This window comes from Myxine glutinosa, chromosome 11 (genome assembly GCF_964187855.1).
Source record: "Myxine glutinosa chromosome 11, kmMyxGlut1.1, whole genome shotgun sequence".
Taxonomy (NCBI): domain Eukaryota; kingdom Metazoa; phylum Chordata; class Myxini; order Myxiniformes; family Myxinidae; genus Myxine; species Myxine glutinosa.
In genome coordinates, this window is record NC_136271.1 from 45155610 (window position 1) to 45179442 (window position 23833).

General features: G+C 45.6%; 1 protein-coding gene across 3 annotated transcripts in view; it reads right to left on the minus strand.

Moving 5' to 3' along the window:
• KNL1 (kinetochore scaffold 1) overlaps positions 1–23833 on the minus strand; it is a 225701-nt gene that overhangs the window by 54564 nt on the left and 147304 nt on the right. For all 3 annotated transcript variants that reach the window (XM_078786619.1, XM_068130582.2, XM_068130583.2), the window contains 2 exons: positions 3488–3561; positions 3185–3289 (listed from right to left, as the gene is read on the minus strand). In XM_078786619.1, coding sequence (XP_078642745.1) covers positions 3185–3289; positions 3488–3561 — 179 coding nt within the window. The remainder of the gene's footprint in view (positions 1–3184; positions 3290–3487; positions 3562–23833) is intronic.

Here is a 23833-nt window from a genome sequence, read left to right on the forward strand (position 1 = left end):
GAAGCCTTCAACTTCAAAGCAGATTGCCTCTTCTGTGGTACAAAGGTGAACTTTGATAACAGGAAACAACAAGGAGATGTCCACTCTATCACATTTACAGAATGTAAAGACAGTCTTCTGCAAAAGTGCTCAACAAGGAACGATGCATGGGCCGATACTGTTCGGGCTCGACTGCTCATTGTGTGTGACCTTCCAGCGGCAGATGCCGTGTATCACCAGGTATGCAGTTCAAATTTCCGGACAGGGAAACTGATCCCTCTGAATTTTGTACATAATGAAACAGTACAGAAGAAACAGAAATTGGGTAGACGATACAAATCACCACACGAAGGCGGTCGTCCTGCTCTGGATGACAGATGTCAGGCATTTATAAAGGTGACTGAATTCCTTGAGGAAAATGACGACGAACAAAACACAATCTCTGATCTGGTGGACAAAATGGCCGAGTATCTTGCTGACTCAAATGCCGAGTCCTATTCTCAAAGATATATGAAAGACAGACTGATTGAACACTTTGGCGACAGAGTCATTGTCACAACAGTTAATGGCAAATCGAATGTTGCAACGATGAGGCAAACAGCTGACAGTGTACTTTTGGAGTTTCATGCAAACCAGTCTAAGGATCCTATGATTCAGAAGAAAATAATCCTGGAAGCTGCCGCTAAATTCATACTGGATGACATAAAGCAAGTGGAAACAGGGAATGAAACATACCCAACATCGGAAGACTTTGAGTTCAAAGACGCCAGCCTCAACTTTCTTCCTGATACTCTGAAGATTTTTCTTGGAAAGATCTTGAAGGCAAAAGATGTAGAGCTGAAGATAGCTTCAATTGGTCAGGCTATAATGCAAGCTGCACGACCACGTGTCCTGATTGCTCCACTGCAAATTGCACTAGGGGTGCAGCTGCAGCACCATTTCGCCTCTCGTTTCCTTATTGATTCACTGCATGCATATGGGTACTGCAGCTCATACAAGGAAGTCACACGTTTCAACCAAAATGCAGCTGTATACCAGGGTACGGACATACCCAACCACAAGGGAGAATTTGTTCAATATGCAGCTGACAACGTCGACCACAACATTAGAACCTTAGACGGACACAACACCTTCCATGGCATGGGGATAATAGCCATGATTACCCCTGGAACAACACAAGGACATCCGATTCCTAGAGCTCAGGTCACTGCCAGCGACATAGAAACAACTGGAAGAATCCAGATACAGTACCATAGAGCTGACGACCAGGCACTTGCAACCTTGACTTATGGGAGCGTGCCTATCATGAGAGCCCATGATCCCACAGCCAACCTTGATGTACTGTGGAAGACGTCACTGCTGTTCAAGATACCAAGACCTGCATGGTCCGGGATGATGCAACTCTTACATCGTGGTGTCCAGCATTCAAAATCGTCTGTCCTGTTTCTCCCAATGATTGATTTGAGCTCGAGCGACACTACATGCATCTACTCCACTCTCAACTACATTGCGCAACATGCTAAACAACATGATGTACCTACCATCATCACCTTTGATCAGCCACTATGGTGGAAGGCATTGTCGATCATTCTCTCGGAGCCAGATGGAAGCCCCATGCGACGTATTGTGGTAAGGCTAGGTGCCTTTCATATGGAAATGAGCTTCCTTGGCAGCATAGGGCACCTCATGGGTGGTTCTGGCTTGAAGGAGCTGCTAGAACTCATATACGCACCAAATGCAGTGGATCACATCCTAACAGGAAAAGCAATTTCCAGGGCTGTACGGGCACACATCCTCCTGGATGCTGTCCTGAATGCACTCCTCCTGTCTGATCCTCTTGGAAGAACACAATACAGAACTGCAGAAGACTTGCCAGTTTGGGATGAAGATGCAATGAGTGGCTTGGCCGATGATGATGTGATTCATCCAGATGTGAGTAAAGCAAGGACCCTGTATGATGCGTTGATGAAAGGCACATGATCTTCCAACGATGTAGCAAGTGATCCAATCCTTGACAAGATCAGCAAAGTCTTTCAAACACAGACAGAATCATTGACCAAAGACCGAACAGCGAAACTGTGGTTACAGTATATGGATATGGTGAAGATCTTACGAAAATTCATCAAAGCCGAGCGTATGGGAAACTGGTCCCTGCACCTCGAAGCTGTATCTGATATGTTACCATATGTAGCAGCCTCAGGTCATTCATTCTATGCTAAGTCTGCCAGGATTTACCTGCAAATAATGCACAGCTTAGAACAGGACTATCCAGATGTGCACCGTAAGTTTACTCAGGGCTTCCATGTCGCCCGAAGAAGTAGTAGAGCTTGGGCTGGAATTTCCTCAGACCTGATGATTGAGCAAGTACTCATGAGAAGTATGAAGACCAGCGGGGGGTTAACAAGAGGAAGAGGAATGTAATTCCTGATATTAAAAGTATAATTATATACCATGTGCTCGGAATGTATCGCAAAATGTGAACAAATCGTACCGCAAAAGGATGAAAATGGGGGTCCATGTACCAGTGATTTTGACAGACACCCCATATTTTTAGAGCTTTAGACTTTTGATATGTTATCTGGTATATATTACTGCATACAATTTCGCACTGATATGTAGTGTTGCAGTTTTTTCCTATCTGGCCCCATATTTGGGCTAAATGGCTTGGACTATATACCCTTCCACAGATCTATGCCTCCTCACAATTATATATTGGAGTTATACGGACAGTTCCTTGGACTTCATGGTAGAGTTTCTCCTCTGACATGCACTATCAACTGTGGGGCTTTGTATAGAAAGGTGTGTGTCTTTCTAAATCACGTCCAATCAATTGAATTGGCTACTGGTGGACTCTAATCAAGTGGTAGAGACATCTGAAGAATGATCAAAGGAAATTGGATGCACCTGAGCTCAATTTGGATGTCAAAGCAAAGGGGTTGAAATACTAATTGACTCAAGACATTTCCACTTTTAATTTGTAATTTATTTGTAAAAATTTCTAAAAACAAAATTTCACTGACATTATGGGGTATTATGTGCAGATGAATGACAAAAAAAATCTCATTTTAATCCATTTTAAATTCAGGCTGCAACAACAAAATGTGAAAAAAGTCAAGGGGTGTGAATAATTTCTGAAGGCACTGTAAAAATACCAGCACAGCCAAAAGGCTGTGAAAGGCAACATTTTGAACCCAACTTAACAAACCTTGGTCAAGAATGCCGGAGACTTGTGTTTCAGTTCAATGTCAGACACATGCAACCAAAGGTCTGCAAATAGCTTCTGCATCACCACTTCCAAACTTTGAGTGCCCTGGAAATAGCAAGAAGATTGAATGAGGAGTGGTGGGAGGAGGAAGGATAAAGGGGGAGGGGGTGGAATCACAAAAATTAGGAAAATGTCTCTCATGCAAGTGAGACCTTTTAAGGTCAAGACTGAGACCTATCAAGGAGGAAAAAAAAAAAGGATCAGAGTTTTGACAAATCATTTCATTGTTTTACCATCACTTACCGCTTTGTCACCCATTGGGTTGGTCTTTGAAAGAGAGCATTCAGTGTCTTGATCATATGCAGCAGATGAAAAATCTGCAAGTTGGAAATTACAATTATTTTTAAAAGGACTAGCCTAGCAAACAGCCCGTCCAGACAGATGGGAGTTAAGCATTTTGCAGAGGTGCTCCATGTTCTGCTTCCTCCTGTCCAAAAGGACGGGCTCTTTACAATACCACAATAATATGAATAATAATAATACACGATATTTATCGCGTAAAAGTCGCTGTGGCCAAGTGGTTAAAGTTGCAAACACATAAGCTAGCGGATACAATTCAATCACAAAGCAGTTTGAAATTTCTTTCTTCTTGGGTGTGAGACACACACACGCACACGCACACACACACACACACACACACACACACACACACACACACACACACACACACACACACACACACACCTTTCATCACTTGTTGGCATGTAGGACTGGGATTCTCATGTACAGTGCATCCCTTCACTTTTTTCACATTTTGTTATGTTGCAGTCTTATGCTGAAATCGTTTAAATTCATTTTTTCCCTCATCACTCTACACTCAATACCCCATAATGACAAATAGAAACAGGATTTTAGAAAGTTTTGCAAATTTATTAAAAATAAAAAACTGAAATATCACATTTACACAAGTATTCAGACCCTTTTGCTATGACACTTGAAATTTAGCTCGGGTGCCTCCCATTTCTCTTGATCATCTGGGAGATGTTTCTACACCTTTATTGGAGTCCACCTGTGGAAAATTCAATTGATTGGACATGATTTGGAAAGGCACACACCTGTCTATATAAGGTCTCACAGCTGACAATGCATATCAGAGCAAAAACCAAGCCATGAGGTCGAAGGAACTGCCTGCAGAGCTCAGAGACAGGATTGTGTCGAGGCACAGATCTGGGGAAGCCTACAAACAAAAAATCTCTGCTGCATTGAAGGTTCCCAAGAGCACAGTGGCCTCCATAACTATTAAATGGAAGAAGTTTGGAACAACCAGGACTCTTCCTAGAGCTGGGCACCCGGCCAAACTGAGCAATCTGGGGAGAAGGGCCTTGGTAAGAGAGGTGACCAAGAACCCGATGGTCACTCTGGATGAGCTCCAGAGATCCTGGGTGGAGATGGGAGAAACTTCCAGAAGGACAACCATCACTGCAACACTCCACCGATCTGGGCGTTATGGCAGAGTGGCCAGACGGAAGCCTCTCCTCAGTGAAAGACACATGAAAGCCCGCTTGGAGTTTGCAAAAAGCACCTAAAGGACTCTCAGACTGTGAGAAACAAGATTCTGTGGTCTGATGAAACCAAGATTTAACTGTTTGGCTTGAAACCAAGATTGAACCAAGATTGAAAAGGAAGTTAGTGTATTAAACTCTGTAGAGATCTTCTGATTGGTGGGGACATTGGATTTTTTCACATTCAATTAATTTAATTATTTAAATTCCACGACACATCCCTCTGGCGGTGACCAACGGTTTTCGCTCGGTCGTCTAAATTTCCATCAGGGAACAAAGGAAACCGCCGGAGGGTACGTACAGTACGTTTGTCCGATTGGTGTTAGTCGTTGCTGATTCGTAGGAGGGAACAGAGGTTAACCCTCTCATAGTAAACACGAACCCCCAGGCCGTAACACATTCGGTGTTCAGGAGAGATTGGGATTCCGCTCGGATACCGTAATCATTACCATATGATCATTATGGCTCCCATCGTCGATCATCATCACCCAAACCTCCACAACCATCTCACAATAAGGTGTTATTTTGCAATAATACAGTACTATTATGATACTAACACTTATTTTAATGTATATTTAATAATGCTGCACCATTCCATACAAAGAAATATGTAAAAAAAGCAAGAAAGTCTGTTTTAGGGTCAGTTTTTGGGAGCCTGGAACATATCCCCAATTTCCCCATACGCTTAATGATTCCTCCAACGTGAATTCCTCCAACACGAGGTTATCCCAGAACATATCCCCCGCGTTTGGGGAAGTTTTACTGTATATATGATCCACCACACGTGGTAACCCGGGTTGCCCCGTGATTTGGAATCATTTTACATAATTAATTAATCTATTTTAGGGGGAGTGTAACCGGGGTTCGTGTGATAGGAAAATCCTTTGTGACACACCTGGTGGATCATATGATCCACCACACTGGGTTACCGCGTGGTGGATCATATATATCTGTGCAGTGTCTGTAATGTCTTGTGTTGTGTTGTGTTGTCATTGAACTACTCCCTCAAACTTTTGTGAAATCGTACCAAACTTCTGGTATGCACCTATCTCTCCCATCGGTAAATCCTAAGGGTATTTGTTTTGAAAAATTTTCCAAGATTTTAATTTTTTTTTTTGGGGAAATTTTTTTTTTTCAACTTCAATTGTGTATAAAATGTAATATCACGTATATTACAAATACATTTGTGCATTATGATTGTTTGAATTATGATTGGTGTAAACCATCACAAAACAGCAACTCAGGTACAGTCAGTCATCTATATATTGTTGCGGTTTTGAGTTTGTACAGTGAGTTTAATAAAGGTTAAAATTTCCCCCTCATAGTTAGTCACACAAGCAACATGTAGCCTCGCGATAGTATAGTTGTCTTAGTATTTGTAAGCTTAGTCCTTTTCCATTGCTAGTTCTGCATTGAGTAGAGCCAGGAGAATAGGCCCTACTTCCACCGACTTTCCAGCTACCCTAAGCCTCATGCCCCTTTGCGCCAACTTTGGTTCATTTTGGGCGAATTAACACGAGGCAGGCTAGGAGGGTCGGGGCGGCGCCGAGGCGGAGCGGCAGAAGCGCTGACGGTAAGCACAAGCCGCCAATCAGGGCTCAGAGGTGGTGGCGGCGGCGTTGCGTCACAGGGCGTGGTGAGAAGGTTCGAGAGGGTTCCAGAATGTTCGGGGGCGTAGCTATATAACCCACTGCACAAAGCCCCCGAGAGGACTCGCGCGAATAGGATCGATGAGAGGATTCGCGAGAGAAGGACTGGCGCGCCCGCAGCAGCAATAGGACTTGCAGCGAAAGACTTGATGAGCAAAGGACTCGCGCGCACTGACCAACCAGCTTGGAGGGATCGAGGAAGAGGAGTTGTGAGCGTCCAAGAACTGTACCAGATACGCGGGCGAAGCCCGACGCGCATGAACCAAAAGACGCGCGATTAATACGTGACGCTCGGTTGAGTTTGAGGCCGATCGCTATACAGTGCATTAAGTCGCGCGAGTGAGGAAAACGGCTGTGTAATCGCCAGCCGCGCTGAGAGTCCCGCCCTCTGCCTCATCATCTGCTTTGTTCGAGAGACGCGCTAAGAGTTCCTGCCATCGCCTGCTGCCATCTTCGTGGGACGTGCTGGGACCGTGGAGAGCCGGACGGGGGCCGTCTCTGGACGACCACGTCGACGCGTTGGCTGAACATCGACCCATCTGCAATTCCCTGTGTGAGTGTGAACGGGCCAGAGTCCAGGGGATAAGATAATATTGACTAAGGCTGCTCTGCGTCTCTGCGTCCCCGATCATTGTATATACATGTGGGAATAATTAAACCTGTGTTCTTCCTTTCGATTGTTCCTGTGGTTTCTTCATTGGCTAAGCGTGGTACGAATAGGATCGCTCAAATCGGGTTCCACTAACTAAGACTGCAGGGACTACGTGGTACTCAATCCGCTTGGCGTACTCAAACCACACGTGGCTTGTGCGAGGTTTGCTTCCTCGCTTCCGTGGCGGCGCAGGGAATTAGGTACGAGCGAGAATTGGTCCCGAGACCCTACTCTGCGTTTGCCCGGAATGGACGTATCAAGCCTCGGTTCCGCCAAGCCCAGAAAGAACAAGGGGATTAAACCCCCCCTTTGTAAGGGGAAGTAGGGCGGCATAGAACCGTAACAATATATATATATATTGTTACGGGACCGCGGGTTGGATGTTGTTTGCCGAGCGGATGGCCGCCGCGCCCGAACAGTTACCCCGACTAACCCGATTCCTGAACGTTTGCCGAATCGCGCCACAGATATTCAATGGGGAAAAGACTAAAGCGAAGGATGTGAAGAAGAACACCAAAGCAAAAAGGTTGGAAATGCTACTAAATTTATTCCTACTATTTACACAATCAAAGAAACCAAGGAGAAGGAAGGATAATAAAATAAAAACAGAAGAAGAAGAAGCGGACACTGAAACTTAGGTTATCTATGGCAGTCTTACTTAGAACCCTGGACAGAACAAACGAAAGACGGACTCACACGAATTGGGAATTTGCAGGCAGGAAGGATTGGAAGGAGGAATGGCTTGGCGGGGGAGGAAGGTTCAGCGGGGATCGGTCGGGCCGGAAGCGGATAGCCGCCGTCAATACCCGAGCTGGGATCGCCAAAACAGCCGCGGTTCCAATCTGCACGGCGAAGCCCCTCCGGTGCACCGTGCGCTCTCCAAAGCTGCTCCTTTGAACTCTCTTGCACTTGGCTCTGCACACTCGGCACTTGCCCTACTTGGCACTTCGCCACTCTGACTCTCTTGCACTTGATCGTCGCACGTATCTCTGCATGTATCTCTTTGAACGTATATCTTAGGACGTATCTCTCTCAGGACGTTCCTCTCTTGCTTCGCCCTCGTGCGCACTTCTTCTTCACGGCTTCCGCGCGCGCTCTTTATAACCCCGCGGGCAATCAAGCCGCCGGCCTCTAGAACACGCCCATCGGTGAGCTCGCCTCGGCCCTGATTGGTCGGCACGGCCCTCTGGCCCCGCCCTTGATGACGATGGGTGGGCACGCCCAGGCAGCTCCTCCCCCTTCTTCTCCGAGCCGACCTCGTGGCGAATGGAGTCGCGGAGGGAACAGTTGGCAATTGTTGGAAGGGGAAGAAGGGAATCTACTCTTATTTCACTTGTGCAACGGAGTATTTAAATTAATGGAAGACACAGCCTTACACTAATACACATAATAAGGATATAACTACTGAACAGGGAGATATGGTGTCCTGCGTGTATGCTTTATGGAATTAACTACAGGAACGCCCTTTGACCTTTATACAACAACAAATGCAGGAAGGAGGGTGACATTTTACAACAATTCATTGCACAACAATAAAAAAAAAACAACATTCTCATATCCACAACAATATATATATTGTTGTGGATATGAGACGTCAAAATCCAAGATGGCCACCACTATATATATATATAATTATATCTATATATAATTATATCTATATATAATTATATCTATATATAATTATATCTATATATATATATATATATATATATATATATATAAATATATATATAATTTTATATATATATATATATATATATATATATATACATATACATATACATGTATATATATATATATATATATATATATATATATATATATATATATACATATATATATACATATACATATATATATATATATATATATATATATATATATATATATATATATATATATATATATATATATATATATTGCTGTGGTTTTGAGATTTGTACAGTAAAGTTCAATAAAGGTTAAAGGTTTTCCCCCCATAGTCACACGAGCAACATGTAGCCTCATTTGTAGTATAGTTATGTCTTCGTATATGTGAGAGTAGGCCCCTTCCAATGTTAATCCTGCGTTGTTGTAAAGACAGGAGGATAGGGCCTACTTATACACATCATTCCACGTCCATAGGTTCAATCCATTGCGGCTAAAAAGCCCTAGTTGTGCTGGGCGCGAGTTAACACGAGGTGGGCCTCGGCAGGTGGAGGAGGGTTGAGATCGGCGCAGCGGCAGTGGGGACGGTAAGCATGAGTCACCAATCAGGGCTCACAGCGTGTGGCTGCAGCACTGCGTCACAGGGCGTGGTTGGAACATCGATCGGGCTAAGGGCGTGGCAATAAAACCCTTTGCGCAAAATCCCCACCTCAGTCCAGTTATGGGAGAGGCGCTCGACAGTACTCAGTTGAGTTGCGCACTAGTTGAGTCGGGAGCCCCCAGAGTTATGGGAGAGGTGCGCTGGAGTGACTTCTGAGTTATGAGAAGGGAGACGCGCTTGAAGAGAATCATCCGCACTGTATGAACTTGGTTACGAGAGATACGTGGGCGCAGCCAGGGCGTTGATAACTTGCGCGGTTCGGCCAAAGCGAGTGAACGCGGCTGAATAACTGCCAGCCGCGCTAAGTCCGCCCTCTGCCATTCGCCCGAGATTATTACCCGTTTTGTTCGAGCGACACGATACGAGTTCCTGCCTTCACCTACCTCCATCTTCGCGGGACGTGCCGGGGACCGTGGAGAGTGAGACGGGGCCGAGCCTGGACGACCACCGTGGCACTGGTGAACATCATCATGCCAATCTGCAATCCCCGTGTGAGTGTGAGTGAGACGGGCCCGTTTGTCCTGGAGTATTAAGAATAAGACTGTCTAAGCTTCCCTGTGTCTCTTCGTCCTGAGCTGTAAATACGTGCATAATAATTAAACCTATTTGTTCTTCCTTTTCTTCTGAATTCGATCGTCTTTGTGATTTCTCCATTGACTAAGCGTGGCACGGGTAAAACCGCTTGAATCGGGTTCCATTATCTATAACGGCACAGATCACGTGTACGCAAACCGCTCGGCGTATCACCATCACACGTGGTTCGTGCGAGGCTTATTTCCTCGCTTCCAGGACAGTGCTAGTACTTAGGTACGAGCGAATTTGGTCCCGAAACCTTATTTGGTGCTGTCCGGAAGGGACGTAATAGGTCTCGGGTCACGCCAGGTCAGTAAAGACAAGGGGATTAATCCCCCCATGATAAGGGGAAAAGGCCAGCGACAGATCCACAACAATATATATATATATACATATATATATATACATATATATATATACATATATATATATACATATATATATATACATATATATATATATATATATATATATATATATATATATATATATATATATATAAAAAAGTTCAAAACACACCTGGTCACAAGTGTGCCGCACTGACCGGGTCCTCAGTCGAGGTCCTCAGCATCATCCTCCATTCCCCCAGCATCATCCAAATGCACAGGTTTGAGCTGGGAGGGGAGGTGGTTCCATCATTGGTAGAGGCCCCTGTGAAGAGTTTGGGAAGATGGTATACAGTGGAGCTGAATGATGTGGGAAGAGTGGAGGAGGTCAGAAACAAGCTTTTGAGAGGTTTGAAGAGGATTGATGGATGTGGTTTGCCAGGTAAGTTGAAGGTATGGCGTTTGAAGTTTGGGTTGATGCCCGAGTATTGTGGCCATTGATGATGTATGATATTGCAATTGGGCATGTAGAGAGGATGGAGGTTGTGGTGAGTGGGTTTGTGAGGAGGTGGTTGGGAGTGCCACGCTGTTTGACGAACATTGCCTTTTATGGTCAGGGTGGAAAACTCCAGTTTCACTTGACATTATTAACCGAGGAGTTTAAGGTGGTGAGGGTGCGGGAGTTCATGATGTTGCGGGATTCAAGTGATGCAGTGGTAAAGAATGCTCTCCCAGAGAAGAAGGGAAGTTGGAAGTGGATTGCAAGAGCAGAGGTGGATGAGATGGAGGAGCGGTTGCAACAGGAGGAGGTCATGGGGATAGTACAGCATGGGAAGCATGGCTTGGGGTGGATGGAGCATGAGCGATGGGGAAAGGCATGTGTGAAAGAGAGGAGGAAGATGGTTGAGAGGGAGTTGAGAAGAAAGGAAGAGGAGGGGAGATATATGAAAGCAGTCGGTCAGGCACAGCAAGGTGCTTGGACTAAGTGGGAAGGTGTGCGGGTGAGGATATTGAAGTGGCAAGAGATTTGGAGGATGGAGCCAATATTGTTGAATTTCCTGTTGCGGGCAACGTATGATGTGCTTCCGTCACCAGTAAACTTGAGATTGTGGGGGTTGTTGCAGGAGGAGAGATGTTATTTGTGTGGAGGTGTGGGAACGGTGCAGCATGCACTGAGTGCATGCTCAGTAGCATTGGCAGCAGGAAGATACAGGTGGCGACATGATCAGGGGCTGGCGGTGGTGGTGCAGATGGTGCAACAAGAGGTGCTGAGATCGAGAGAGAGAAGAGTGGAGAAGGAGACTGATGGGGGAGAGGTGATGGGGGAGAGGTGTGGTTTGTCAAAGAGGGCCAAGTGGTAAGAGGTGGAAAGAGGAGGAGGTGGAAAGCAAGAGGGCTGTCAGATGCTTGTGATTGGCAGGTGGTGGCAGACCTAAAGCCACAATTGGTATTCCCAGAGGAGATCTGTGTGACAAGGTTGCGGCCTGACATTGTCATTTGGTCAAGTGCACTAAGACAGGTCATCTTAGGGGAGTTGTCGGTACCTTGGGAAGAGAACATGGAGGAGGTGCACGAGAGGAAGAGAGGAAAGTACAGTGAGCTGGAGGCAGAGTGCCGGGAGAAGGGTTGGCGCGTTTCGTGTCAGCCATTTGAGGTGGGGTGTAGAGGGTATATTGGCAAATCCTTTTCTGCATTTCTTGCTAGGCTGGGAGTGTGTGGGACAGAAAGAAGGAGGATGTGTGACAAGGTGGCCCAGGTTGCCTTGAAAGGCTCATTTTGGATATGGAGGAAGTTTATGGAGGCACGTCAAACGGTGTAGGTTGGTTGTGTTTGTTTTTTTGTTTGTTTTTTTTGTTACCATTATTATTTATTTTGTGTATATGAGTGAGTGGGTGAGGGTGTGTGTTTTTGCATGAATTAATTTTTGCATGAATGTGTGTTTTTGTGTGTTGAGTGGTGTATGATGTAAGTGTAGGTGGTTGTTTGGTTGGTGTTCTGTGTGTATGTGTGTGTATGTGTGTGTATGGGTGTGTATATGAATGATCTGGTGTGTTTTGTTGGTGAGTGGTGAAGGGTATAAGGGTGGGTGTTTGAGTGTTCCACCATGTTTGTTTGGTGCTGTGGATTCTGGATGTAGAGGTGTTGTTGTTGTTCGCACTGGCTGGGGGTGGGGGTATGTACGCATCCAGGTGCAGTTGCTGCATGTGGATGTGTATGTGCCCCTGCTGGCCCACCTTAGCTGACCGTATCGAGGTTGAAGGGCCGAAACAGGATGATGCTGAAGACCTCGACTGAGGACCCGGTCGGTGCGGCACACTTGTGACCAGGTGTGTTTTGAACTTTTAGATATATAAATATATATATATACATATATACATATATACATATATATACACATATATACATATATATACATATATACATATATATATATATCTATACATATATATATATACAGGTATATACATATATATTGTTGTGGATATGAGAACGTTTTTTTTTTTGTTGTTGTTGCAATGTAAATTGTTGTAAAGATCACCCTTTGTAAATGTCATGATCCTTGTAAATACCTCCGTAGTGTAAAGGTCAAAGGGCGTCTCGGTAGTTATTCCATGGAAACACCACATTGCAGGACCCGATAAAACCCTTGTTCAGTAGCTTATATCTTATGTGTCTTAGGGTAAGGCCGTGTCTCCCATTAATTTAAATACTCCATTGCACCAAGTGAAATAAGAGTAGATCCCTTTTTTTTTTTTTTTTTTTTTTTTTTTTTTTTTTTTTTTTTTTTTTTTTTTTTTTTTTTTTTTTTTTTTTTTTTTTTTTTTTTTTTTTTTTTTTGTTTTGTTTTGTTTTGTTTTGTTTTGTTTTGTTTTGTTTTGTATACAAGATCGAGGCTCGTGAAAGAGCGAACATTAATCACACAGAAAGACAAACAGACACATAAAACAAATAACATCGGGAGCGGTAGACAAGATGGGGAGAGAGGGGGAAGGACACAAACACAACATTTGAGAGCAGGGACCGAGAGACATGGAGACATCGAGAGATCTGTGGGAGGGAGAGGGCTTTGGGGGGGAGGCATGTGAAGGGGGGGAGGCATGTGAAGGGGGGGGGGGGGTGGGAGAGGTATAAACATATGGACACTGCCAGGATTTCCAGGAAATAAGTTGGAATTTCAAACAAGGTGGATCTGGGGTGAATTAGTGGGGGTAGAAAAGATCAAGGTTATGGATGGGGGAAGATAAGAGATGGTGGTGAACAGCTGTTTTAAAGACCTGGAGGGAGGAGAGGGATTGAAGGGAGTGTGGGAGTTTGTTCCACAGGCGGGAGAAAAGAGGAATGAAAGAGTGAAGGTGAGCAGAGAGCCGAGATTTCGGCAGTTTAACCATCAGAGGGTTGCTGGCAGATCTTGTGCGACCTGTAGGAATATTTGGGGGACAGAGCACAGAGAGAGCTGGGGGAGCAAGGCCGGAGAGGAGTCGGTAGAAGACAGAAAGACCACCTACCTGCCTGCGGTGAGTGAGTGAAAGGCCCTCAGAGATAGCTTCATCGCGGGAGATTCCAATGATTTTGAAAGCTTTGGATTCAACAGCGTGAAGCCGAGCCAGGTGTGAGGCAGGAGCACCAGCCCATAGGGGAGAACAGTATTCCATTGAGCTGCGGATGAAAGCCTTGTAAGTGGTGAGGAGCTCAGGTGTGCCGAGGAAGGACTTCGCACGACGGAGGATGCCCAGTCGGCGACTGGCTTTGGAGGCCAGCTTGGAAATGTGGTTTTCCCAAGAAAGATCATGGCAGATAGTGAGACCCAAAAGCTTGAGTGACAGAACTTCTTGGAGAGGATTGTTGAGAAAGTAGATGGGAGGGTTGTCCAGTCGATCTTTTCGGAGAGACATAGTAAGAGAGTGAGATTTGGCAGGATTGAAAGACATGTTCCACTTGTTTGACCAGTCTGTGATTTTGTCCAGGTCTTCAGAGAGTGAGGAGGCTGCAGACTGCCGATCTGAGGGAAGAGGAATGGAGCGGCAGAGAGTGGAGTCATCAGCAAAGAGATAGAGAGGATTTTCCAGAGAGTCAGAGAGATCATTGATAAAGACCAGAAAAAGCACAGGGCCCAGCACACTTCCTTGGGGAACTCCAGCCTGAACAGGAAGGGGAGATGAGAGAAATCCATTCAGGGCCACACGTTGACTACGACCAGAGAGGAAGTCCGCAAGCCATGCATGGAGATTTCCATGGATACCATAGGAGGAGAGTTTGGTGAGCAGAGCTGGGTGCCAGACCGTATCAAAGGCCCTTGATATGTCAAGGGAGACAGCTCTGATTTCCTGTTTGGCATTGAGGACCTCCATCCATTGTTGAGACAGCAGAAGCAGCATGTCCAGAGTAGAGTGACCTGGTCTGAAACCAAATTGATGATCAGAGATCAAGCCATTTCATTTCATTTCAATGGCCAACTGCATTTTGGGCGGTTTTCTTCAACCACCATTGGCCACGAGGCAGGGTTGGGAAAGAAGGGCGTGTCTCCACCTCGTCATAGAGGGGAGGAGTGAGCCAGCCCCGAACAACCAACCGAGCACGAGGGGTTTGGTTTGAGAGGGCGGAGGAAGAGCGATCGGGGAGGTTTGCAAAGGTTCAAGGGTGGGGCTATATATAACCCATGAGAGACGCCCCCAAGAGAGATGCACTTTTACTGAGACAAGGAGATGAGTCGAAGGAAAGAGCTGGGTCGTCAGAACAGAGCGCGTAGAGAGGTCCATGACAAGAGCTGAGTTGGTTGTCAGGGGTGGTCAGTGGTTGCGTTGAGTGGTTGCGTTGAGTTGTCGGTGGAGAAAGAGTGGTTGGACCAAGAAAGAGAGAGGAGAGAACCCGTCACGCCAGACCCCCCACCAGCGCGTCGGCTCCGACCGTGATCCGACCCGTGATCCCGCGCACACGACAGGATCGGTGGCATCAGCGGCCGTCGAGGTCCAGCCCGACGTCCCGTGCGGGATCAAGCTCCAGCCAGCTCCGTGCCGTCCTCCCCCTCCAGCCACACACCTCCGTCCAGCCAATCCACTCTGCAATTCCCCGTGTGAGTCGTCTTTGTTTGTTCTGTCCTGGGTAGTAACTAAGTCTGTATAAGCTAGTAATTTTCACTGTGTCATCTGCGTCACATGTCCCCTGTAAATAATCGTGACTGCTCTTTTTGCTTATGTGTGTAAATAATAATAAATCCCGTTACTCTTCTGTACGTCTTCTTCCTCTTTGCATTCGGTCGCTTTAGAGTTTTCCAGATTGAGTAGCTGTGGCGCGATACAGCCAACGTTGGGTAAATCGGGTGAATCGGGGAAGAACAGTTCGGCCGCGGTTATACCTCCGCTCGGTAAAAATAACATCCTAATCCGCGGACCGTAACAATATATATATATATATATATATATATATATATATATATATATATATATATATATATATATATATATATATATATATATATATATATATATATATATATACATACAGTGGAACCTTGACTTACGAGTGCCCCAACTTACGAGTTTTTCGAGATACGAGCCGTCGCTCGGGCGGTTTATTGCTTTGAGATGCGAGCCGAGATCCGAGTTACGAGCTTTCGCCACCCGGTCACGTGGTTATCTTGCCGTGCACGTACAGTACGTATCTCTGTCGTATAGCGCTGCATTTTTTTTTTCGCATTTTGGTTATTTCGAGTTCACGCCGCCAGGTGGGTTCTGGTCACGTGGTTATCTTGCCGTGCAAGTACAGTACGTATCTCTGTCGTATAGCGCTGCATTTTTTTTCTTCGCATTTTGGTTATTTCGAGTTCACGCCGCCAGGTGGGTTCTGGTCACGTGGTTATCTTGCCGTGCACGTACAGTACGTATCTCTGTCATACAGCGCTGCATTTTTTTTCTTCGCATTTTGGTTATTTCGGAAAATTTCTTAGTTTTAACCATGGGGCCTAAGAAAGTGAGTGGCAAGTGCAGTGCTGAGAAGAAGAAGAGGATGATGTGCTTGGATATAAAACACGCAATCGTCGAAAAACATGAGCGAGGTGTCGAGGAGGACGTATATAACGGCAGAGGAGAAGAGCATGCCAGGCCACAACTTGTTCAGAATGCCGGCGATAGCTCGCCTTCTCTTTGTGGAAAACACGGTGAGATCCTTAACATCCAACAACTAATGGGACGCAAACGGGGCGCCCAGTTTAGCGGTACACACATTGATGAATCACCCTGCCTGTGAAACACCGACATGACAGGTTATAGCTGGGTCGGGATTCAAACCCAGGCTGGACAGTTTAGACTTTAGAGTCAAGTGTGCGTACCTCCAGTCCAGGCCATCCTGCCAACTTGTATGCTGCATACAGGTGAAATATAAAGCGCGAGATATTTTTATATATACTGTATATTTTAAAAAAAATTGGTGTGGTTTTTGGCGGGCTGGAACGGATTAATAGCATTTCAATGCATTTCAATGGGGAAATTTGATTTGAGATACGAGCAATTTGAGTTACGAGCTCGGTCACGGAACGAATTAAACTCGTAAGTCAAGGTTCCACTGTATATATCTATATATATATATCTATATATCTATATATCTATATATATATATATATATATATATCTATATATATATGAAATGTCTGTCCTGTGTTGTCACTGAACTACTTCCTCAAAATTTTGTGAAATCCTACCAAACTTCTGGTATGCACCTACCTCTCCGGTCGGTATGTCCTAAGGGTTTTTTTTCTTTGAAAAATTCTCCAATTTTTTTTTTTGGGGGGGGGGGGGGGGGCGGTGGGGGTTCAACTTCAATTGTTTATAAAATGTAATATCACATATATTACAAATACATTTGTGCATTATGATTGTTTGAATTATGATTGGTGTAAACCATGACAAAACAGCAACTCAGGTACAGTCATTTATCTACAGTCATATAATCTACATATCTGGGCAGTGTCTGTTGTCACTGAACTACTCCCTGAAACTTTTGTTTCCGTGGTTGTGAAGTGTTTTTAATAACGTGGTGGTGGTTTTGAATCACGTGGTGGTGAGGTATTTTGAATTACTTGTTGGTGAGGTTTTTAAAATTACGTGGTGGTGAGGTGTTTTGAATTACATGGTGGTAAGGTGTTTTGAATTACATGGGGGTGAGGTGCTTTTGGATTACATGGTGGTGAGGTGTTTTACATTTGGTGGGGGTGAGGTGTTTTTAATTACTTGGTGGTGATGTGTTTTAAATTAGGTGGGGTGAGGTGTTTTAAATTACGTGGGGGTGAGGTATTTTAAATTACGTGGTGGTGAGGTATTTTAAAATACATGGGGGTGAGACGTTTTGAATTACGTGGTGGTAAGGTGTTTTGAATTACGTGGTGGTGAGGTGTTTTGAATTACGTGGTGGTGAGGTGTTTTGAATTATGTGGTGGTGAGGTGTTTTGAATTACGTGGTGGTGAGGTGTTTTGAATTACGTGGTGGTGAGGTGTTTTGAATTACGTGGTGGTGAGGTATTTTAAATTACATGGGGGTGAGGCGTTTTGAATTACGTGGTGGTGAGGTGTTTTGAATTACGTGGTGGTGAGGTGTTTTGAATTACGTGGTGGTGAGGTGTAATCGTCCCAACCTTCCAGTCTGCACCTACTCCTCCCGTATGTATGTGCTGAGGGGTTCATTTTTGAATTATATATTGTTACGGGGTCCTCACCGATCTCCTGGTCTCGGTAAACCTCCGAACCCTGCGAGGAGCCCCGGCAGGAAAAATATGTTATCCGGTGTCAAAAACAAATCAATAGTGGAACCACACCCAAAGATTGTAAATGAACCGATTGTATTAAAAGCACACAGGAAAAACATACAGCAATGAAAGCAATCAGTCATACAATTAACCTCAAGATGGTACCACCTTATTAAGTAACATAAGCTCACAGATCCCAGTCCCAGCTCAGCAGCAGCTCGGCAGTGATCCGCGCTCCCAGTGAATGGAACCCAACCCTTCAATGTCTCTATAACTCAACGGAGATGAGGCGAAGACGCGAAGAGGCGAGTACGGCGGTGTAGGTAAGGCATGGACCGTCACGTGGTCTAATCCAACAGCAACGTGACCGTGGACAGGGAATCCCAAATAAGCGATCCGGATGTGCACCTTCCCCGTTCAGTCAACGAACCGCAGGGCAATCTTCCGACGCCGCTTTAGTGCACAACCTATTTCGGTAAATCACAGGATGGCGGGACCCGCGGATGCGGCCAACCCAGCCAAGGTTCCGCAAACGACGCGCGAGATCCCGGTAATGGCGGCTGGCTCGTCTTCGAGCCGTCGCTGCTAGGCGAAGATTCTCCGGAATCACACCTGAACCTGGCTTCGCAGGCTTTTCCACAATTGCCGCGATCACCAATCGCTCAAGATTCCCTTCCCGGACTCAAAGTTCTCTCGCCATGTAAGCTCGCCCACGCCAGGTGCGGAGCTTCGTCAGAACACCTCCTTTTCCTTTCTCTCACGTCCTCCTCCTCTTCCCTCGACCTCTTCCGGCCGACTATCCCATTTCCGGTATTATTTTATCATGAGCGCTTTTAAACCTTTAACTATAATAACCCTTTCCCTTCAACCACAATCACCAGAATACTTAGAACAACAACACAACAACATGCATTTTAAGGCCATTTTCCCTGCTAGAGCGGGGGTTAGCCTTGCGGTCCCCATGACAATCTTCTCCATTTTGCCCTATTTTCTGCATCTATCCTTGTTAACCCCCTTGCCCGCATGTCTTCTTCCACCGTCTTTAGCCAAGTCTTTCTCGGTCTTCCCCGTCCTCTACTTCCTTCTACATTCATTTCCATCACTCTTCTCAACCAGTCACTTTCATCCTTCCTCAACACATGACCAAACCATCTCAACCTGTTCCTCTTCACAGCATCAATCACAGGCTCTATTCCCATCATCTTTCGCAATTCATCATTTGTCTTCCTCTCTCTCAGCGACACTCCACACATCCACCGAACCATTCGCATTTCCACCCTTTCCAGCCTTGGTTGCTGCTCTACATTCATGACCCATGTCACGCTCCCATAAATCATAACACTTCTCACACATGCAGCATACACCTTTCCCTTCAGCTTCAACGACACTGCCCTCCTCATCAGCACGCCACTCAGTTCCCAAAACTTCTTCCATGCACATCTCACTCTAGCAACCGTTGCCGAGTCTGATCCACCTTCTCCATTCAGCATGTCTCCGAGATAGCAAAATGTTTTCACACCTTCCAGCTTCACGCCGTCTCCAAGATCCAACTCAACATTTCCTCCATCTGCAGCTCCCTCTGTGCACACCTTACATTTGAATGTAGCTGCCACACTGGTTAATGACCCTCTCAGACCACTACATTTTTGATGAACCCATTCAGCGCACATTGTACATTGAATGGAGTTCACTCCGACACCCTTCCTGCACACAGCACATGGCCACTTCCCAGTTCTTTCCACCTCACCACATGCTTTACCACTTGCCATCACCTTCGTCTTTCCTATATTCACCTTCAGACCTTTTGTCTCCATACTTTCCTTCCACTTGTTCATCTTTTCCTTCAGTCCATCCATACTTTCCGCAATCAACACCAGATCATCTGCAGACAACAACTCCCACGGTAAACCCTCCTTTACGGTCTGAGCCAGCACCTCCATCACAGCTACAAATAGTAGTGGACTTAGTACCGACCCCTGATGCACTCCCACCTTCACCTCAAACTCACCACTGTTCCCGTCCTTCGTCCTTAGAGCTGTGCGCGCTCTTTTGTACATTGCAAATTTTGTACCAGAATACTGAGAACAACAACAACAACAACAACATGCATTTTAAAGGCCATTTTCCCTGCTAGAGCGGGGGTTAGCCTTGCGGTCCCCATGACAATCTTCTCCATTTTGCCCTATTTTCTGCATCTCTCCTTGTTAACCCCCTTGCCCGCATTTCTTCTTCCACCATCTTTAGCTAAGTCTTTCTCGGTCTTCCCCGTCTTCTACTACCTTCTACATTCATTTCCATCACTCTTCTCAACCAGTCACTTTCATCCTTCCTCAACACATGACCAAACCATCTCAACCTGTTCCTCTTCACAGCATCAATCACAGGCTCCATTCCCATCATCTTTCGCAATTCATCATTTGTCTTCCTCTCTCTCAACGATACTCCGCACATCCGTCGAACCATTCGCATTTCCACCCTTTCCAACCTTCGTTGCTGCTCTACGTTCATTACCCATGTCTCGCTCCCATAAATCATAACACTTCTCACACATGCAGCATACACCTTTCCCTTCAGCTTCAACGACACTCCCCTCATCATCAGCACGCCACTCAGTTCCCGAAACTTCTTCCATGCACATCTCACTCGAGCAACCGTTGCCGAGTCTGATCCACCTTCTCCATTCAGCATGTCTCCGAGGTAGCAAAATGTTTTCACACCTTCCAGCTTCACGCCGTCTCCAAGATCCAACTCAACATTTCTTCCATCTGCAGCTCCCTCTGTGCACACCTTACATTTGAATGTAGCTGCCACACTGGTTAATGACCCTCTCAGACCACTACATTTTTGATGAACCCACTCAGCGCACATTGTACACTGAATGGAGTTCACTCCGACACCCTTCCTACACACAGCACAGGGCCACTTCCCAGTTCTTTCCACCTCACCACATGCTTTACCACTTGCCATCACCTTCGCCTTTCCGATATTCACCTTCAGACCTTTTGTCTCCATACATTCCTTCCACGTGTTCATCTTTTCCTTCAGTCCATCCATACTTTCCGCAATCAACACCAGATCATCTGCATCCAACAACTCCCACGGTAAACCCTCCTTTACGTTCTGAGCCAGCACCTCCATCACAGCTACAAATAGTAGTGGACTTAGTACCGACCCCTGATGCACTCCCACCTTCACCTCAAACTCACCACTGTTCCCGTCCTTCGTCCTTACAGCTGTGCGCGCTCTTTTCTACATTGCCATCACTACTCTGATCAACCATTCCTCCACTACTAACTTCCTCAATGCCCATGTCAATACTTTGCGTGGAACCCGATCGAATGCTTTCTCCAGATCAACAAACCCAAGAAACAACTTCTTCCTCTTCTCCATGTACTTCTCCTGCAACTGCCTCACAATGAAAAGCGCGTCTGTCGTTCCTCTTCCTGGCATGAATCCAAACTGCATTTCGTCGATCTTCACTTTCTTCCTTATCCTCCTCTCCAACACCCTTTCCAATACCTTCATTCCATGCTCCAATAACTTTATCGCTCGGTACGAGCCACACTCCAGAGGGTCACCTTTCCCCTTGTATAGAGGGACGAGGGTACTCAGTTCCCAATCCACTGGAATGCGGCCTTCTTTCACCACCAGATTACAGATCTCTGTCATTCTCTTCACACCCCAACTTCCTGCTGCCTTCAACATATCTCCCACAACTCCCGTCGGCCCTCCCGCTTTTCTACCCTTCATTGCTTTTATCGCTTCCTCAACTTCCTTCTCAGTTATCTTCTCTGCCGGTCCTAAAACTGGGTTACTCTCTATGTTGCCATCCCATTCATTCTCTGTATTCAACAGCATTTCCATATATCTTTTCCATCTTCCTTTAATTCCATCTGGGTCGACAACGATTTGTCCCACTTCATCCTTCAAGCAACTCACCCCCATCACATCACACCTCTCTTTCGCTATCTGCTTTGTATATATACATATATATATATACATATATACATACATATATATATATACATACATATATATATATACATACAGATATATATACATACATATATATATATATATGCATACATATATATATACACATATATATATATATATATATACACATATATATATATACACATATATATATATACATACACATATATATATATACACATATATATATATACACATATATATATATACACATATATATATATACACATATATATATTGTTATAGATCGCGGTTAGATGTTATAGACCGAGCGGTGGTGTAAGACCGCGACCTAACAAAACTCACCCGATTCACCCAGACTTTGGCCGTATCGCACCGTAGCTGCCCAATGAGGGGAAAAGACAAAAACGACGAATGCAAAGAGGAAAACGAAGGCAAAGAAGTTGGAAATACTACTAAATTTATTTACTATGTACACACATAAGCAAGAAGAAAGCAGGCACGTTTATTTACAGGCACATGAGACGCAGGTGACACAGTGAAAATGATTAGCTTATGCAGACTTGACTTAACTACCCAGGACAGCACAAACAAAGACACTGACTCACTCGGGGAATGCCAGGAATGGCAGAAGGTGGACGGCTGGAGGTGCACGCTTGGTGGAGCCAACACGGAGCTTGGTGGAGCCAACACGGAGCTTGGTGGAGCCAACACGGAGCTTGGTGGAGCCAACACGGAGCTTGGTGGAGCCAACACGGAGCTTGGTGGAGGGGAACGCTCGGTGGAGCCAACACGGAGCTTGGTGGAGCCTTGGTGTGACGGGTTCTCTCTTCTCTGTAAAAGCTCAACCGTCTTGTCTCTGGTAAAAGCTCAACTCTTCCAGTCTCTTGCAAAAGCGAATCTCTCTGACTCCTCTCCACGGCTTGGGCTCCCTTGTGTCTGCCAGTAAAAACTCATCTCCTTTTGGCCACACCCCTGCCTTGGTTATATAGGCCCCCGCCCCTCAACCTTTGCGAACCTCCCAGACCGCTCTTCCTCCGCCCTCTGTAGCCAAACCCCTGGCTCATGGTTGGTCGAGCGGGGCTGGTTCACTCCTCCCCCTCTATGACGAGGTGGAGACACGCCTTTCTTCCCTGACTCGAGCCTCGTGGTCAATGGCGGTTATTGGAGGGGAGGTGATTGGGAATCGAGGCTCAGCAATGACGAGAGGGGATGTAATATGGCAATCGAGGGTCGGCAATCACGAAAGGGGGGATGTGAAGGAAATGGGGATTTCTGGGATGGGAATGGAAGGGGATCTATTCTCTTTCACTGGTGCAATGGAGTACTTTCAATTAATGGAAGACACAGCCTTACGCTAATACACATAATAAGGATATAACTGTCAAAAGAAAGGATATATCGTGTCCTGCATGTATGTTTTATGGACTAACTACGGAAACGCCCTTTGACCTTTATACAACCACAAACGGAGGGAGGAGGGGTGATATTTTACAACAACCTTTTACAACAACATTTTACCACAACAACAAAATAAAAAAACATTCTCATATCCACAACAATATATACACACATATATATAACCACCTTTAGAGGCCATTTTTCACCGCAAGCGGGGGTTGGCCTTTTTCGGGAACCGTGGTTGTTGTTGTTTTTTCGGTCCCCTTTTTGAAGCAATGTTTTACGGCCAGATGCCCTTCCTGACGCCAACCCTTTTTGCCGCCTTTAACGACAAAAACAGGGAATTACCAGTGAACTGGTCCTCAATTAGCCGACCTCGGAAGGATGACAGGCTGAGTCAACCCCCTGGCGTTAATTCAACGATCGACCGGATTCGAACCCAGGATCCTAGGATCCTAAGCTGGCACCCTAACCGCTAGCCCAACA